Source organism: Pelophylax lessonae, assembly GCF_965119305.1.
Source record: "Pelophylax lessonae genome assembly, chromosome: 5".
In the NCBI taxonomy this organism is placed as follows: Eukaryota; Metazoa; Chordata; class Amphibia; order Anura; family Ranidae; genus Pelophylax; species Pelophylax lessonae.
The window spans coordinates 276,114,087-276,134,310 of NC_138772.1; the positions used below are offsets into that span (position 1 = coordinate 276,114,087).

The 20,224-nt window shown below is 39.6% G+C and overlaps 1 protein-coding gene across 1 annotated transcript in view; it reads left to right on the forward strand.

The window, feature by feature from the left end:
- The window catches only part of LOC309556020 (dynein axonemal heavy chain 5-like), a 468,481-nt gene that overhangs the window by 54,980 nt on the left and 393,277 nt on the right, over window positions 1-20,224 (forward strand). The window contains exons 14-20 of the mRNA XM_082258288.1: window positions 1,766-1,885; window positions 5,622-5,823; window positions 10,910-11,005; window positions 12,271-12,444; window positions 12,584-12,673; window positions 13,405-13,560; window positions 16,347-16,486. Of these exons, the coding sequence (XP_082114414.1) occupies window positions 1,766-1,885; window positions 5,622-5,823; window positions 10,910-11,005; window positions 12,271-12,444; window positions 12,584-12,673; window positions 13,405-13,560; window positions 16,347-16,486 (978 nt within the window). The remainder of the gene's footprint in view (window positions 1-1,765; window positions 1,886-5,621; window positions 5,824-10,909; window positions 11,006-12,270; window positions 12,445-12,583; window positions 12,674-13,404; window positions 13,561-16,346; window positions 16,487-20,224) is intronic.

A 20,224-nucleotide genomic window follows, 5' to 3' on the forward strand; every position in this document is an offset into this window, starting at 1 on the left:
TCAGGGGCTAAGTCTACGCCCCACACTATATAAGGCTGCTTACACGGCAGCCCTGTATAGTGTGTTAGGTGTGGAGATTAGGCAGGGTAGTTGGTGTATTGTGCTTCCAGTCAGTTTAGTGCAGTCAGTGTAGTGTAGCACTGTGCTGATTATTGTGTAACACAGTGTAGTGCAGTCAGTGTAGTGCTGTGCTGTGATTCTTGTGTAACATAGTGAAGTGGTGCCACTGAAGTGTTGGTGTATACAACACGTCTGTGTCTATCCACTGATCCCATTTTCTTTTTTCATTGATATATTATTTATTTATTTATTTTTGCAGCATCAGGTTCTGTTGCTGCAATATTGGTACTCCCCTCTTGTTTGTTGCAGGTGCTATTCCTTCTGTGTCAGCAGTGAATTTTTTTTTTAATGCTATTTTATTTTTCTTGTGGTGCAGCAGCACTAATAATAATTAGGGCATATTTGCTGTCCCCCCTTCTGCGTCACAGGTGCTATTCCTTCTGCGTAAGCAGGGTTTTTTTTTTTGTGACGCAGCAGCACTAATAATATTCAGGGTATAATTGCTGTCCCCCCTTCTGTGTTGCAGGTGCCATTCCTTCTGCTTCAGGAGTGTATTTTTTTTGTTTTCGTGGCACAGCAGCACTAATAATATTTGGGGCATAATTGCTGTCCCCCCCTTTTGCGTTGCAGGTGCTATTCCTTCTGTGTAAGCAGAGTGTGTGTTTTTTATTTTTTCTTGGCACAGCAGCACTAATAATATTTGACTGATGCCTTTTACCAATTCTTTCGTTTTCAGCACCCAGGGCTGTTAGGTTTAAGCAACCATCAACAGCGTCTGCATCATATGGTGCAGGATTATCTAGGGGCAAGAGCAGACTTGGAGACCTTTCAAACTGAGCATCCACTGGGTTACTGGCTCTTGAGGATGGACCATTGGCCGGAACTTGCTCAATATGCAACTGAGCTACTGGCCTGTCCTGCTTTCCGAACGGACATTCAGTACTGCAGGAGGTTTTGTGAATGATAAAAGAGTGCCTCTGTTCACAGACTCCATTGACCGGCTGACATTTATCAAAATGAATCAGTCCGGGATCAACAGCAGCTATCAAGTCCCTGATGCTGATGTAACTGATTGAATTTGCTAGGGATCAGGAGGTGGGGGTGCTCGCTTGTCCCCTCCCTTCCTGACCTGCCAGACTGTGTGCCCGGATAAGGGTCTGGTATGGATTATGGGGGGTCCCCATGCTGTTTTTGTTTTTAAATTTTCTATGTTTTTTTATTTTTTTTATCTGTATTGCGGGGAGCATTTTTAGTGTTTTACTTTAAGCATCATTAAAATCACCGCTTTTTTTTGCATTGATACATGTCCCCCAGGGCAGTACCCAGGTCCCCATACACTTTTTATGGCAATAACTTGCATATAAGCCTTTAAAATGAGGACTTTTGATTTCTCATGTTCGTGTCCCATAGACTTTAATAGGGTTCGCATGTTTGTGTTTTTTTTTTTTTGTCTCTGCAGAAATTGTCTTACTTCAATATTCTGCTAAAACTGAGTATTAGTACTGCTTGGACCTTGAAGAAAGGGGAATACCCTGAAAGCGTGCCCTGAAAAATTGTATGTAATTGTATGCAAATAAAAAAATATCAGGACAGTACTCAATTTTTTCTATAGTAAAAATTCCTTTAAAATTTGGTTAATTTTTTTTTTCCAGTGATGATTATGCTCTGATAAAATACACTAGAGGTTTTCATATTTCTTTTATAGGGAGGCACTTTTGAAGAGAATTCAAGAATGCGTGTGCCTGAATGAGCAGTATCAGGCTTCTTTTCATAAGGTGAAAGAGAAACTTAAAGAAACTCCAAATGAAAGGCAGTTTGAGTTCAGGTAAGCCTACCTCTTTGTATGTGTCTTTATTTGTCTCTCTCTATGTGAAGCCAATATTCTATTGCAAACTGTTCTGCTTACTTCTGTGTTAAGAATTTACAATGCCTTAAAAAAAAATATTCATATCCTTTGAAATTTTCCACATTTTGTCATGTTACAACCAAAAGTAGATGTATTTTATTGGGATTTGTTGTGCTCAAGCGTTGTCAGATTGCATGGAGAGCGTCTGTGAACAGCAATTTTCAAAGTCTTACCACAGATTTTCAATTGGATTTAGGTCTGGACATTGACTGGGCCATTCAAACACATGAGTATGCTTTGCTCTAAACCATACCATTGTAGCTCTGGCTGTATGTTTAGGGTCGTTGTCCTGCTGGAAGGTGAACCTCCACCTCAGTCTCAAGTCTTTTGCGGACTCTAACAGGTTTTCTTCTAAGATTACCCTGTATTTGGCTTCATCCAACTTCCCATTAACTCTGGCCTGCTTCCCTGTCCCTACTGAAGAAAAGTATCCCCACAACATGATGATGCCACCACCATATTTCACAGTGGGGGTGGTGTTTTCAGGGTGATGTGCAGTGTTCGTTTTCTGCCACACATTGGGTTTTGCTTTTAGGCCAAAAAGTTCAATTTTGGTCTCATCTGATCAGAGCACCTTCTTATACATGTTTGCTGTGTCCCTCACATGACTTCTTGAAAACTGCAAACGGGACTTCTTATGGCGTTCTTTCAGCAATGGCTTTCTTCTTGCCACTCTCCCATAAAGGCCAGATTTGTGGAGTGCATGACTAATAGTTGTCCTGTGAACAGATTCTCCCCCCTGAGCTGTGGATCTCTACAGCTTCTCCAGAGTTACCATGGGCCTCTTGGCTGCTTCGCTGATTAGTGCTCTCCTTGCCTGGTAATTTAGGTGGATGGCAATATTTTGGTAGGTTTGCAGTTGTGTCATACTCTTTCCATTTTCAAATGAAGGATTGAACAGTGCTCCGTGAGATGTTCAAAGCTTGGGATATTTTTTTATAACCTAACTCTGCTTTCAACTTCTCCACAACTTTGTCCCTGACCTATCTGGTGTGTTCCTTGGCCTTCATGGTGCTGTTTGTTCACTAAGGTTCTCTAACGCACCTCTGAGGGCTTCATAGAACAGCTATATTTATTCTGAGAATAAATTACACACAGGTGTACTCTATTTACTAAATAGGTGACTTCTGAAGGCAATTGCTTTCACTAGATTTTAGTTAGGGGTATCAGAGTAAAAGGGGCTTATTACAAATGCACTTCAAACTTTTCAGATATTTATTTGAAAAAAAAAATTGAAAACCATTTATCATTTTCCTTCCACTTCACAATTATGTGCCACTTCGTGTTGGTCTAACACATAAAATCCCAATAAAATACATTTACGTTTTTTATTGTAACATAACAAAATGTGAAAAAATTCAAGGGGTATGAATACTTTTTCAAGACACTGTATAGGATATTGGAAATACCCATCTTCAATTCTTTTACTGGTTTGACATTTTATTCAAGCATTTACTCCTGCCAAGTGTCCAGCTGCAGAGAGGTAATGCAATTATTGGTATGGGAAAGGTATTCAGGAAAACATTGTAGTAACTGAGAAATAGTGATGAAAAAAACAGCAAAGTTAGGTTTGCACGAGGCAAACCCAGCAAAAAGTAATTAAATCCAAACATAGTGAAGTGAAGCACACAAACTTGTGGAGCAGTACAATAAACTCCTTTAAGTGAGTCATTATTTGTTTAAAAATAGCTGCCATGGATCTCTCATAGCCACTAAATGACAGATCCCTTAGCCACTAAATGACAGATCCCTGGCTAGCTTCTGTTTGTGAACAAACTAGCCCCCTCTTACAGAGTACCCTCTCAATGTTGAAGACATATGACCTGGTGTGGTTTAGGAAGGGGGCCGCATGCACCTCCCTTTTTCCTGGCCATCCAGGCTTTATACCTGGAAAAAGGTATTTTATGAAAATTTAGGAGGGCTCCATGACAATTTTACTCAAATAGTGCTGACCCTTTAAGATAAACATACAAACACTTTAATAAAAATTATTGAAACTAAAAACATACAAACAAACAAATGTGGTCAAGGCCTCTCCCACTGCATAGTAACATGTCCCTAATGTTGAGGGGATAAGGGCTTCATCTAAAAATTCTGTCCCCCAAAAGGGATGTTAGGGTCTATGGGGGTGTCTCATTGGAATCTTCAAGCCCTCTTTTTAGAATAAGGAGGCCCCATATATAATGCTTCCCACCTCAGATGAATAAGTGTGGGGTACATAGTACTAATTGTTACTCATTCATAAATTCCTATGTAACTGCAACACCAATCATGTAGATTTATATCATCACAATGACCTACTGACATGATGACCCACCTCTTTCACTCACATTGTGAATAATAGATCCCTGGTCAACTGCTGTATGTAAACAAGGTGGCCAGGGATGCTGAGGGAAGCCATTGACCAAACATGGCTGTACTCATATTTGGTCAATAACCACCCTGGATCTCCATACCTGTCTGTTTAGAAACACCAGCCAGCCAGAGAACGGTCATCCTTCTGGGTGATGTTTGGTTTCAAATATAAGCTGGGGATTTCGGTGGGTGAACTGGCTAAATACATCCAGTTTGTTCGCCTGTTTGTTAAACTGCAAGCAGACTGGGTTCAAGGTCTTACCTTGCCCTCCAGTTGGCTGCCATCTTGGACATGTACAGACTGCTGCCTCTTATAAACTCTGATTGTATTATCACTCTTCTGTTGCCTGGGTGTCGCACAGTGATGATACTGCACACCTGACTATATATATCACCTGATGGGTTGCAGGCCTTGCCCTTGTGTTTGCGCTCCAAGGTGCATCTCTGCTAGCAGTCTTCTGTTCTCTGTGTTCCTCCGTGTATGACCTGGTTTGGCTGACGACTCGTCTGGCTCTCGACCACACATTGGCAGACGACCACGCATCAGCAGATGACTCTGCATCGGTAGACTACCCGCTTCTGTACTTGACCCTCGCTTGTTCCTGCTCTCACTTCCTCACTCTGCTGTGCATTTATTGTTGTCTGCTCCTATAAACTGCTTTATTTTACCTGCATCCCCGTGTGGTCTGGTTTTCTGGCACCCTGACACACTGGGTTCAAACTCATGTTCACAGGATAATTAGGCATCAGAAACCAAATTGAATTGGAGTGGTTTAGGGTCAGTTTAAGAACATTTATATAATCACTAAAATTTGTTTTCATCAATAACAATATGTTTAGCTTAGTACCTCACTTTTTCCCCCCAAGTCTGCTCGATGCATACAACTGGAACTGGTGGATTTGATATTTTCTTCAGTGTAAACATGAATTCATAAATCACATGAATTTTCTACCTGGTTTATGCTTCTGGTGCCTTTAGAGCAATAAATTGTAAACTGACTATTTTTTTCTAGCAGTACTGCCACTTACATTTATTAATTTGCAAAGGCAACATAATGATTACTGTAGCCTCTGTGTCCTTATTTTGCCCATACTCTTTAAAAGGAAGGAATTTTAACGCCTATTAAATTAAATTTAAAAATGATTTATATATTCACAAAAGAAAAAGGTATTAAATAAATGGGATTTCAATAATCCAATTTCAAGACTGAAAATGCTATTAAATTCCTAATTGCATAAAATTACATTTTAATGTGCCTATAAATTTTCTCCTTTTCTTTCCTTACTATTGTATCCTCAGTGAAAATTATATATTTGGGAAACTGGACACTTTTTGTAAGCGGCTTGAGAAGATATCAGACATGAGCAATGTTTTGGAAAGTCTGGCGGATCTTCAGAATATTAGAATTGAAGGAATTGAAAAGATAAATATTCGTTACCAAACAATTGTTAGCAACACCAAATCAAAGACGTATGATGTCCTGGATCACCGAAAACAAGAAGTATGTAAAACTATTTCTTATAGTGGAAAAAATGGTTTCTTTAGAACAATAATATAACAAAAAATAGTCAGTAGAAGCCTTCTGGTACTAACTAGAGATGTACCGAACTGTTCGCCGGCGGACAGTTCCCGGCGAACTTAGCATGTTCGCGTTCGCCGCTGCGGGCGAACATATGCGATGTTCGGTCCGCCCCCTATAATACATCATTGAGGCAAACTTTGACCCTGAACTTCACAGTCAGCAGGCACATTTCCAGCCAATCAGCATACCTCCCTCCCACACCCTCCCACCTCCTATAAATAAGCAAGGGCAGCATCCATCTTAGATCATTCTGAAGCAGTGTGTTAGTGAGAGCAGGGAGAGTGTTGCTGCTGCTGCTGTTAATAGCTATGTTAGTCAGTGTTCCTGGTCTTGCTAGTCAGTGTTCTTGGTCCACTACTGCTGTAAGGACAGCATCCTGACAGCACCCCAAAAAGCCCTTCTAAGGGCTGGTATTTGTGTAATTTTTTTTTGTATATATATCTAGTGTCCCCAAAAGCCCTTTTTAGGGCTGGTAATTGAGTATTTTTTATATATATATATATATATATATATATATATCTATTGTACACTGCAGTTGCCTGCCCGCTGTGTGTGAGAGGCCACAGACCCACCACAGACTGTACTGTGTGCACACCACACTCATTTCGGGTGGCACAGGCACAGTACCTTGCATTTTAAAAAATATATTTTTTTTCCTCTGTCATAATTGCAGTGAGTGCTGTGTCAGGTCCACAGAGTGCACTGTACCCACTGCAGTGCACTGCCCACCACTGATATATATATACGGTGGCACAGCATCTTGTTGCAAATTGAAAAAAAAAAAATATTTTTTATTATTGCAGTTGCCTGGGCTGCCAGTGACTGTCGGGTCCACAGAGTGTACTGTGCCCACTGTAGTGCCACTGCGTGCCCACCCACCACTGATATATATACGGTGGCACAGCAGCTTGCAAAGTAAAAATATATATATTTTTTTATAATTGCAGTTGCCTGGGTGCCAGTGACTGTCAGGTCCACAGAGTGTACTGTGCCCACTGCAGTGCCACTGCCCACCCACCACTGATATATACGGTGGCAGGCATGACTTTTTTTGGATTAGTGTCTGGGGGGGGGGGGTCTAAAAAGCGTACCTGTGAAGTTTCAGCTCTGTAGCATGTCCAGAACCAGAAAAAAAAGATCATATAGGTGTAAAAGGGGTTCCCACCATCCCTGCTCTACTGAAAAATGATCTTTTTTTCTGGTTCTGGACATGCTACAGAGCTGAAACTTCACAGGTACACTTTTTAGACCCCCTAGACACTAAATCACACAAAAAAAGTTCTTAAAAATTGTCATTTTTGATAGAGAGCCAATTATTGGAAAACTTAAAAAAAAAATAAAAAAATTAAAAAAAAAAAAATTTCTTTGGATTTATTGTCTGGGGGGTCTAAAAAGTGTACCTGTGAATTTTCAGCTCTGTAGCATGTCCAGAACCAGAAATAACCCTAGCCCTAACCCTAACCCTAGCCCTAACCCTAATTCGTAATTTTTTCTGGTTCCGGACATGCTACAGAGCTGAAACTTCACAGGTACACTTTTTAGACCCCCCAGATGCTAAATCCAAAGAATTTTTTATTTTTATTTTTTTTTTAATTTTTCCAATCATTGGCTCTCTATCAAAAAGGACAATTTTTAATAACTTTTTTTGTGTGATTTAGTGTCTGGGGGGGGGGGGGGGGGTCTAAAAAGTGTACCTGTGAAGTTTCAGCTCTGTAGCATGTCCAGAACCAGAAAAAAAAATAGAATTAGGGTTAGGGCTAGGGTTAGGGTTAGGGTTAGGGCTAGGGTTAGGGTCAGGGCTAAGGTTAGGGTTATTTTTAGTGCTTAGGGTTAGAGGGTTAGAGTTAGAGGGGTAGGGGTTGGGCTACTAACTCTAACCCTAAGTATCTCACCGTAACCCTAACCCTAGCCCCTAACACTAAACCTAACCCTAACCCTCTAACCATAACCCTAACCCTCTAACCTTAACCCTAACCCTCTAAGCCTAGCCATAAAAATAACCCTAACCCTAAACCTAACCCTAGCCCTAGCCCTAGCCCTAAGCCTAACCCTAACCCTAATTCGTATTTTTTTTCTTGTTCCGGACATGCTACAGAGCTGAAACTTCACAGGTACACTTTTTAGACCCCCCAGATGCTAAATCCAAAGAAATTTTTTATTTTAATTTTTTTTAATTTTTCCAATAATTGGCTCTCTATCAAAAAATTACAATTTTTAAGAACTTTTTTTGTGTGATTCAGTGTCTGGGTGTCTAAAAAGTGTACCTGTGAAGTTTCAGCTCTGTAGCATGTCCAGAACCAGAAAAAAAATTAAAATTAGGGTTAGGGCTAGGGTTAGGGTTAGGGCTAGGGTTAGGGTTATTTTTAGTGCTTGGGGTTAGACGGTTAGGGTTAGAGGCGTAGGGGTAGGGTTACTAACTCTAACCCTAAGTATCTCACCGTAACCCTAGCCCCTAACACTAAACCTAACCCTAACCCTTAAAGCCCAGTTCCTGTCCCATTTTGGTCGGTTGTGGTCTGTTTGCGGTTGTTTGCGGTGCGTTAAACGGGGAGTTTGGTCTGTCACTGTGAAGCGGGCGTAACCCTTACACTACCTGATCGATACAACATCATACCTGATCATATACACACACTGGATGTTTTAAAGCACGTTATTCCAAACAATTAAGGAATGTTAGGTGATTTATGCCCTTTATGGAATAAAACCCGACTCTGCATCAACTACGTAATTTTCCATGGGAGTTTTGCCATGGATCCCCCTCCGGCATGCCACAGTCCAGGTGTTTGTCCCCTTGAAACAACTTTTCCATTACTATTGAAGAAAGAGTCCCTGTAGGTTTTAAAATTCGCCTGCCTATTAAAGTCTATGGCGGTTCGCAATGTTCGCGAACATTCGCCGATGTTCGCGTTCGCCGTTCGCGAACGGCGAATTTTATGTTCGCGACATCACTAGTACTAACAAGTCATTTTCATCTATTCATCAACTGAACCATGCACACAGTCAACACAAGTTTAGTTTAGGTACCAATTCGTGAAGCACTATTAATTTGTAGGCGGGGGTCTAGTGTATGTGGACTCCCATTCCCAGGGGAAATAATGTGGGACTAGTCACTAACAGTGACATACTAACTCTCGTGACTGTATTTCCCCCAACACATTCCACATATTCACCCAACTCTCGCTCGCTGTGCCAGATGAATATTCTGCTGCTCAGACACAGGTGATTGATGGCAATAATAGGAGAGATGGGTTCAGTTCAACTTTTCTTTTTTTATTCACTTGCAACAGCAGGCATATAGAACTCATTAATACTGCCCACTGCAGTGCAATCCTCAATCCTGAGTCGCTGTGCTGAGCCCATCTAAGGAACAGGATGATGTGGTGTTTCCTCAGCCAGGGAAGGCCATCTCTTTGGTGTCCTAATTTTGAAGGTCAGGGCCCCACAAGCTCCCTTGGGGGCAACAGCTACAAACTTCCTCTCTGTTTCAGTTCTTACTAGGACACTCCCCTCTCATTACCCTGTTCTCTCCCCTATGGATACACTAGGGGAAGGGTGATGCCTACAGACCAAACAGGGAAATGCACCTTGACCCACAAACCTGAAAAAAGTGTAGCACTACCCCCACAGGAACTGCGTGGTAGATTTGGTTTTCTGTACTTCTGCCTCGACTCTGAGAACAGCCTTAGCCCCACTGACACATTGATTAAGCAAATGCATGCTGCAGTTCTACTGGGAGCACTAATATAGATGCTCTGCACACTACTAAGGTGCACTATCAAAAGGCAAATATCAGGCTGGTTAGTGGTAAATGAATCCAATATATTGTCACATGTTGCAGTAAATAGCAGTAAGTAAAGGATTAAGTCAATTACAGTTCACTAGACAATATTTTCAATAGGCTATAGCGAGCATACCATGGAATTCTATTCAGCTAAATAGAGTAAACCTGATAATCCACAAAATCAGCAAAAAGTAATGGCATTAGATAACAGTAACCGTAATGATAACACTGTTATAACTTCTCTGTAAACAGTAGGCTATATCCACTTTAGAGTGCACTCTATTTGCAAGATGGCAATAAAATTTAAGACTCTCCAAAGAAGTGCATCTTACTATTGACAACATTTAAAGTTCTTGTGAAGAAGCTATCTCGGGAAATAGTTTTTACCCCTAGTTATTCACCCGGTTAGCGTTGGGGTCCAGTCTTTACAGCGGTGCATATGAGTACAATCTCATTAAAGTCTGCATGCAGTTAATAATGCTGCTAGTTAGATAACCAGTTCCTACGTGCTCAGTCTCTGCTGGCAGCAACAAGTTAATGGCAGTAGTGTCATCTCACCACTCCTAGCGATACATCAACAGAGGTCCTGCTGTTTAGATGCCAGCTTACATTCGGATCTGCCTGAAGTGACTCCGGTCCTCAACACGTGGCCACAGGCTTGTGGAAATTTGATGTGCACACCTTGCTTTCCCCATAGCAAAAGAGGGAATCCCTACAATTATCCTGTGACAAATTCAGCTCTCCCTCACTTTATACCCAGCTCACATTGGGAATTGTAGTTCTATAATCCATTGACACCCATAGCATGATCCTTCCCCTGCACTACATCCCCCATGATTCAATGGTGCCCACCATCAAGTCTCTTGAGCTCTTCTGTTTATCAGCTGTCCCTGTTGGATGGAGGCGAGGTAGTGTTAACCCATTCAGCTGAAGTCCATGGGGAGCACAGAGAACACTGCATTACAGTATACTAAATCGCTTTCTGTCTCTAGCAAAGTATCTGGCTACACAAGTATAACCAATAAACTTCCTGAAGCCTCCTAACACCATCCTACAAATTTACTTTGTAAAATTTTGCTTGCAAGCTTACCCATAGGTCAAAATATTTGCCTCTGTAGCAATCTGTCTGCCTTCAGATTGTGGGAATGTCAATAAACAACTCTAAAACCCTACAAATTGACACTGTGTGTAAGATTAAATTTTTCTGTTTGCTTTTATCTTCAGTTTGATAAAGATTATGTTGAATTCAAGAATCAAATAGAAGGTCTTTACCAATCACTTCAAGCATTTGTGGATTCTTGGTTTGAAAAACCTTTGACTGTAAGTATACTATTTATTAGTGTATACATAATAACAAAGCATACTCTTTATTCAAAAACAACACATTTATGAAAACTCACTAATTGTGTGTTGCTAATCTGTGCCGTCTTTTATTTATAATGCAATTTAGAGAAAGTTTATGTTGTGTATGCAATTTTTGCATTAAATTAGTAACAGAACATATCTACATAATTTATGTTTAAAAAGTGCCCCCTTCTCATGTTTAGATTCTGTGACAGATATGAGGTTGAATTTCATCACTAAAAGATGCTCTCAGTTGTGAGAAAACTATTTAGCTGCATTATCATGTCAAACTAAAACTGTCACTTTGGTCACAAAACAGACCCAAGGAATAATGCAAAACGTTTTTGTACAGTGCAGCATTTTACCATGTTTGCCACAAGAGTGTCCATTCCGGCAATGCATCACACAGCCAGTTCTCTTTTCTTTTTTTTTTTCCCAATTTATTTTTTTAAAGTGTCACATAGTGAAACAATGGGCTGTCAACAGCACCCTGTTGCCAATGTACACACTCTTTTAGTAGTGCAATATCACATCAGTCGAGTAAGTCAATGTTTTACAGCCACGCAGGGCCCCTTCCTCAAAACCTCTTTGGCCATTGTATTGTCTTGAGGGAAGGACCCCATGCACTACGTGTACCCATCTGTTATCAAAGTGGATCACTAGGAGTATAGTCCTCATCCTCTGATTTGTGTCACATAGTGACACTTTATTTATGTCGCAGCACAGCAACATAGTGTATTGTGCTGCTGTGCAGTGACATGTGGTGCCATCCAGTGTGGTGTGGGAAAATGCAGGCATGCTGCATTTTTCCCACACTGCAATGCACCACACATCACACAGCTTGTGGTGTGAATGGGGCACATAGAAAACAATTGTTTTTTATGTGCAACAAACCTTTACTGTCCCAAAATAAATACATTTTAATACAACCTGGTAAGGTTTGCATTACTAATTTGCCCTTGTAGACATGCAACAAACATGAAAATATTACTCCACGACCCTTTGTTTCAGATTTTCATTTTAAATATTTTCACCTCCTATGTTTGCTGGGTGGCTGACTGGTACAACAAGTCAGATCCTACAGATGGAAATAACCATTTGATTCCAGTACTTAATTTAAGTATAAATGATCACAGGACTTTTTAACATTTCTTTTGTTTTGTTTTTGAATGATATCTAGAAATACTCTAAAACTTACAAGCTTTTCAAATTAAATGGCAATTTGTTCTGTTTCTAATTAGACTGAGCAGATGGTAAATCTGCTGCTTAAGTTTGAGCGAATTGGAAAGAACCATCTTGACTTTGGGGAAAAATATATGGTAGTACTGCAGAGATACAGTCGAGACTTAGATATGGTGCGAAAACTTTACCAGAAGCATAAAGACAGCCCTCCAACACCTCGAAATGTACCCCCGGTGAGTACATGCAATGCATAAGTACAATACTAAAAATTTTCATGGCTTAATACAAGTTTATAATTTAGCATCATATTCTTGTATTTGTTTCAAGATGTGGATTTTGAAGATACATTTTTTTTTTTAATCTTGTCTGTAGATAACAGGGAAAATCATGTGGGCTCGGCAACTGTACAGAAAAATTGACCAACCAATGAGATTTCTTAAAACAAAAATGGAGCTTTTGCAGGTTTGTATACTCTTTATTGGTATATTAGCACATGAACAGTAGATGTCACAGCAGAACTGTACATTATTTACAGTATACCATAATGCATAGCTTTGTCTTGTGTTTAGAAACAAAACATTGTTAAAAGACCTAAGTTGCCCTAAACTTGGTGTTTTTGTGGTAAAGTCTGGTTTCGTATCATTATAAACCAACAAAAGTTGGTATTTTTCCCCTGGAATTCATTTAATTAAATGTTATGGTTCTATTATTTTGCTATGGTTTATAGGATCTAACCTTAAGGAAAAAAAAAAGCTGGCTATATGAACTGACCTAAACATTAGTCATGTATTGCTGCAATTTGCTGACCAAAATTGAGGCCACAATACAGATATTAAACAGTCAACAAATGGTTGCCTATAGGCTCAACTTACTAAGCTCCATTGACTATTATTTAGTGATATTATTATGATAGATCTTTTTGACAAATAGTATGAGCAGAGGGGTAGTACCTGCGAATAATAAGTAAGGAACGGGGAGCAGGCTTTGAATCATCAAGCAGGGGTTGAATAGGCTGACACCCCATTATTAGACCACTATTGCTCAGGGAGTGGGCAATAATTCCCTGTTAGCAATTGAAATGTATTTACAACTTCTGCTTTTTTTCAGTTTGCTTATCAAGTACCAATATCGTGTGCACATAGTAAAATACAACTTAAAACGTATACAATAAATTATTTATTTTACTTCTATAGGGGCAAGAAATGAAAAAGATCATCAGAAGTTACAACAAAATGGCTTCCGTCCTTGTTGAATTTGAGCTATTGTATTACAGAGGATGGTGTAAATGTGCAGAACTGGCCAAAACTGGTCTGCATGCATCTTTGTTGGTCAGGCACCCAGAAACAAAGGTATTTAATACACAATTTTTATAATATATGCCCAAAATAACAGAATTCTTTAAGCAGTTTTTTTCTTTTCATAAATTAGGGCATCTTAGAAGTATAATAAGGTGCTAGGTGGCAGCTAACCTAGTTGATTTGTAGTTTGTCTGATCGTTTGGGTTTTATCCTAAGCCTGGTTTAGCTGTGGTTCTTCCCTTATGTCAATACAGGACACTGTTGCCTTTGGCTTTAGAATGATGAGCTACGGTGAAGCTAAGTTATGAATATGCATATTTCTCTCAGCCACTTAGTAGGAGTTTCATGGCCACTGAGCATGCAGGAAGATAGTATATATTTGGAGGAGGTCAGGTGATCTGAGTCCTCTCCTCCAGATGTGCAAGGAACAGCTGCGTTGGATGAGGCCTGGAGTCTAAGGCCTGGCCATGTGCTTGAGGCTTGATCGAAGAAAGCCTGTTTATTGCCTGGAGGCACAAGGGAAGCTCTGCCAGAGGTAGTCTGGTTGTTGCCTCAAGGCATGAGGAAAGGGATAGAGTACTAGAGGTTACTCCTCTGTAAGCTGGTGACTATGGAGAGGCTCGGAAAGCATCAAGGGGGACTCATCCAAGGAAACCCTAAACAGTGCTTTGAGGTTTTGGTTGCTATTGGAGACAGCAGTTGCTATGTAGATACAGAATGTTGGATGCAGGCCTAAGACCCTTGTTCTGTATTGTTGTCTACCTGGCTGGTTTTTGTTTTTGGAGTCTGCTAATCTGTCTGCCTAATGTCCTAAGGTAAGGGTAACTCCCTCTTCCTGTATTTTTGTTGTTGTGAGCAATAAACCAACTTTGTTCATTCTTTTCTGCAACCATACATTCCCACTATGCCTAAAAACCAACACCGTGAGGTGAAATATAATCCTTTTCGAATACCAGGGGTTTTTGGGGGGGGGGGGGGCGCTACACCAGCTTTTGTTCATTCAGATCTGTCCCCATACAAATCTATATCATTGCAAAAGCAGCTTTTAAAGTAAGTCAAAAAGTGGTTGAATGCACCTGTCACAGAATCCTAAATCATCACAAAAGCATTTGAATCTGATGTCAAAAGCAAGATGCCCATAGACACAGGCCATTATCTCAATTTATGCTCCTAATGCCATTAAACGTTTACAGCTTTCAGCAAGCTAATACCAAGAACAATTGAGTACTTTCCGTGATCTTTTTTTATTTGCACTAACATACAAATTTTCAGGGCAAGCTTTTGGGATGTGTCCCCTTCTTCAAGGTCCCAGCAGTACTCTTGGACCTTGAAGAAGGGGGTACATCCCGAAAGTTTGTCCTGAATATTTAGATGTGTGTGCAAATAAAAAAAGTATCACAGTATCAGTATCAATTGTTCTAGTTGCAAGTACACTAATACTGCTACAATCACCTCAAGCATGCTAATAGAAAAAAACTGCTTTTGTTTCCCCCTTGATATGGAATAGCAAGGTTTACAGTATGTACTATGTTTCCTCTCTAGCAAAAAAAAAAAAAAAAGTTGCTTGGATAAAAACCTACCAAAACACATATAAAATAGTGAAAAGTAATACCAATACCTACGTTTTCCCTGTTATAATGGTCCTTTATGTACAGCTAAGTTTTGAGCTGTGGAACATAGAAATCTTACAAGTGCATGTGCCATGTAAAAATGTTTCTTTTTTAAAAAATTTTTATCAATCAGTTTGTGTTGTGTTTTTAACCACTTCTGGACCGGAAGGTTTTGCCCCCTTAATGACCAGGCCATTTTTTTGCAATTCGGCACTGCTTTACTTTAACTGACAATTGCGCGGTCGTGCGATGCTGTAGCCTATTAAAGTTGATGTACTTTTTTTTCCTACAAATAGAGCTTTCTTTTGGTGGTATATAATTACCAGTGTGATTTTTATTTTTTGTTCGATAAACAAAAAAGAGCGACAATTCTGAAAAAAAGAAAAAGAAAGAAAAACAAAAACACATCTTTCACTTTCTGCTATTTAACATTCCCCCCCCCAAAAAAAAAAAATGAAATCAAACTTTTGTCATCCTTTTAGGCCAATTTGTATTCTGCTACATATTTTTGGTAAAAAAATCCCAATAAGCGTATTTTGATTTGTTTGCACAAAAGTTATCGTGTCTACAAACTAGAGGAAAGATTTATATATATATTTTTTTGGGGGAACCAGCGACATTACTACAGTAATCAGTGCTAAAAATATGCACTGTTACTGTACTAATGACACTGGCAGGGAAGGGGTTAACACCAGGGGCTATTAAAGGGCTAAGTGTGAGCCTAGGGGAGTGATTTATAACTCTATTGGGGAGGGACTTCTGGAATCAACACAGAGACCTGTGATCCTAAATAGGAGTATCGCAGGCTCTCTGCTTTCATTCCAGACAGAACAACGGTCTGCTTTGTTTACAACAGCAGACTGTCATTCTCTCTCAGCGGGGATCGATTGCGGGTGCCCCGGCGGCAATCGGTGCCACTGGTCCCGTGGATCGGCTTTCCCGCTTCCTAATGGGGGCGGGTGCACACCCTCAGGAGCGCTCCTGCGAGCCCAGCCAGCCTGCCGCAGTATATCTGTGGCGGACGGTCGGCAAGCAGTTATTAATATAGTGTATATACTGTGTGTATGTATGTGTGTGTGTGTGTGTGTGTGTGTGTATATATATATATATAAATATATATATATATATATATATATATTTCTACGTGTGTATGTATATATATATATATAGATAGATAGATAGTTTATGTTCAATATTTCTGTCTAAAGTGATTGTTTTTATATATAGGAGTTATTCGTTAATTTGGATCCAACAATCCTAGAAGTGCTTTATGAAACAAAGTACTTGCATAAAATGGGTTTTGATGTGCCAGATGTCATACACAGCATTGCCACTAGAGAGCAGCAAATTAAAGTCCAACAAATAAAGTAAGTACTCGTTTATTTATTTATTTTTTTCCTAACTATAAAACACTTTCTCATACTACATGTTATACAAAAAATACAAGCCTGTGTGAGCATTTATGATTTATGTTTATTGATTATTATAATTGGGCTAATAGTATTTATGACATAATGAAATGTTACATAATGCATACTGTATGTAACAGATGCTCCCTGGAGATTTTCTAAAAATCCAAGAGAAGAATCAAAATGAATTTAAAGTCGGAAAATTAAACATTCCACAGTTTGTCATTTCAAATTTTTTTTGCAATTTACAGTAAAAAACTGCAGTGTCAAAAGCAAACAGAGCACACAGAACCACATGTGGTAGTCAGAAAAATAAAACTGCCTGTTGGAGATTTCTAAGTAGATGACAATACAAGACATTTTCTGAATGAATGTAATTAAAACACGCCAGGGATTTTCATGAATATTTATGGTATATTGCAGTTTCTAGAGGAGAAAAATATATATTTTTGACTTCAGATTCATATTAAATTTAAAGCAGGGTAGAGTATCTGTATGAATCTTACTAGAGGCACTTATATACATAAACTTCCTTTGACAGATCACAGAGGTGGCTAAACGTTTCTAGCACACTGCACTTTGAAGAATCCACTTTAAATTAAACATAAATCTTAACAATGAACCAGTTTCTTATTTGCTCCCCTTGTTAAATATACCATAGAAGTGTTTTGTAATATGTTTGATAAGTTAATATGTTTGATAAGTTAACCACTTCAGCCCACTCCAATTTTTTAATTTTTTATTTACATTTTATTTAGTTTTAAAGCACTTTACAAATACAAAAGTGCAATTCAAGAGATATGTTGACACCATAATACACATCCCCCCCCCCCATATTCCCTCCCACCTCCCCTTCCCTACACCTATTACATGTCTGTTCCTCCGTTGTGCATCCTCCCCTTCTTCTCCACCAGCCTTTATTTTCCCTCTTCCTCCCCTAGGCCGCCCAGGTTTCTGAATATTTACTGGTCTTTTTGAATTCTGCCCATTTTCCCATCAGACAGAGAAACTCTCTGTTTGATCTCCCTCTCTGCTACCTAAATAAAGCTCCGGGCCAGTTCTGACACTTCTCACATATATGTAAAAATCAGCATTTTTTGCTAGAAAATGGCTTAGGACCCCCAAACATTATACACACATTTTATAGGCAGAGGCCCTGGAGAATAAAATGGAGGGTGTTGAATTTTTTTTTCATGTCACACGATATTTGTGCAGCAATTTTTTTAAACACAATTGTTTTGGAAAAAATACACTTTAGTGAATTTCAATTCACAAAAACACAATACAATACCCAATTGTTTGAATAAAAAGGAAAAGATGATGTTACTCCGAGTAAATAGATAACTAACGTGTCACGCTTTAAGATTGCACACGCTCGTGGAACTGCGGCAAACTATGGTACTTTCTATCTCTATTGGCCACGATTTATAAGCCATTACAGGTTACCAATTAGAGTTACACAGGACAGGTCTGGCGCTAGAATTATTGCATTAGCTATAACGCTTGTAGCGATACCTCATACATGTGTTTACATATACATATTTTTTACATACGTGTTCGTGACTAACATCTGCATTTGCCTTTGCGGGTGGCACAGGGGGAGGGAGCGCTTTATATTTTTTACATTTTATTGGTAATTTTATTTTTACACTGTCTCTTTAATTTTTTTAATCAACTTTATTGCTATCACAAAGGAGGAACAACATCCCTTGTGATAACAAAGCCAGTGACCGCTAATCTTTATTGAGAGATCAGAGGTATTTTAGACTCCAGATCCTCTGCCCTTAAAAGCATCAGATCAAACCAAGATTAGCTTGATCTGATGCTTTCACAGGCTAGTAATGGCCAGTTTACATTAGCCAAAACTGGAAGTGACAAAATACTTATCGCTTCCGATTTCTTGGACCATAGAGCTGATCAGGGATGTTCCAGTCTTAGGTCATCTCTATGGTCATCTGGCGGAAGGTGGAAGAAGGTGGTGGAGGGACCCCATTCCGTCACTTGTCCCAAAGTGACCCAACGGATAATTATCCACTAGGATTGCTTTTACATTAAAGCCAATTGCCAGCTGAAAACAAAAAGATACCAGGATGATGCCTGTAGCTGCAGGCATTATTCCAGTATAACCCCTTTAACCAGATAACGTAAAGGTATGTCACTGAGGCTGAAGTGGTTAAAAAAAAACAAAAATCTTAAATTATGACTTGCTGTGCTCTTTGTGTCTGCTGACTCTTATTAGGTAATATTGTTTCCAGATCTCCATGTGGACTACAGAACACCTCCCTTGAAGAGGGAGAGGAGACAGGAAATTATAATGTAGTCCTGCTTTAGGGTGACAACACTGCTTTTTCTATAGATATAGTACATTGAGTGAGAATTCTTGCCCCAGGGTGGCCATTAATGCCTGGGGCTCACAGACACTGTGTAAAGAGCCTATTTGAGAGGCTCTGTACATTGTGATTGCTGTGATTTGTCACAGAGATATCGATCACAGATGTAAGCATGGTTGTGTTTACATATTTGAACCCTCCTCTTGTATTCCCAACAGAGGAATTGGAGGAAAGAGAAACTAAGGAATGATAAAAGTGGTTGTAAACCTCTGACATGAAATATGAAATATCGCTCTTTAGTGTGTGCTTGTCTCAAACCATAAAACTAAGTGTAATTATTGATAGCTGTCTCATTCGTCTGTTATCTGCATGATTCACTTCTGACAAGTTTCACTGACACTAATAGAAAAAAGGTGATGGGGAGGGAGCTCCAGCACACAGCATGTGATTGACAGCCCCAGCTCCGTTACTATGTAAAGGGGTGTATATCCCTTCCCTCCAATCAGCTCTCAGCCACCTCTCTAAGCTCTGCAGAGTGTAACTTCAGCTCTCCGCCCCCTGCTTTCTGAAACCTCAGACAAGCTGTATACATTTTGCACTTTGAATGGCTGTAGAGGAGAGGGGGCTGCATGTAAACCTTTTAAACAATGTATGTAGGAGGATTTGTTTTATCTCTGTGCATCACCTGAGGCTTGTCATTTCAATGGGTATATGTGAGAGTTTAAAGATAGTCTTTTAACCCTTTCATCCACCCTTTTCTCTCACATATCTGATCCCCAGCTTGCTCCTCTGCATGACCTATATAAGAACACCCAACTCCCCTATCCTGCGCATTAATTTTGTCATCTCCATCCTGCCACTGTATGTAATCAGTAGTTTACAGTACCTTAACCTCTTTACCTCCTTCTCCCTCTGTGAATGGCCTGTACGCATTGTATCTAGTGCACAATTTTCAAGCTCTATGTTTTAGCACCCTTAGTACCAGCATGTTTGCTAATTTCCAATGAATTTAGGCAAAAAATGTGATCACTTTTTTTTAGGTGTATGATCCTTTTTCCTTTATATAGTAAGAGATAAAGAAAAAATGAGTGGTCATAAATGCCACCAAAAGAAAGATCTATCTACCTAAAAAAATGATATCCAATTTTTTTGGATAAAATATTTTCCTTCTCTGGAACACAAACCAATGTTGTTGCCATCCCCCAGGAGGGGGAACATGTGTGTTCCAGAGAAGCTACTACTACTAGACCTCAGAAGGTGCTATGGACTGTGGGCCTGAAAGAAAGTTCCCTGTGGAAGCTTGGCTGGAGAGGTGGGGCCTTTCGCCTGTTGGATAGGATCGGATGAAAACGGACAGGCGGTCCAT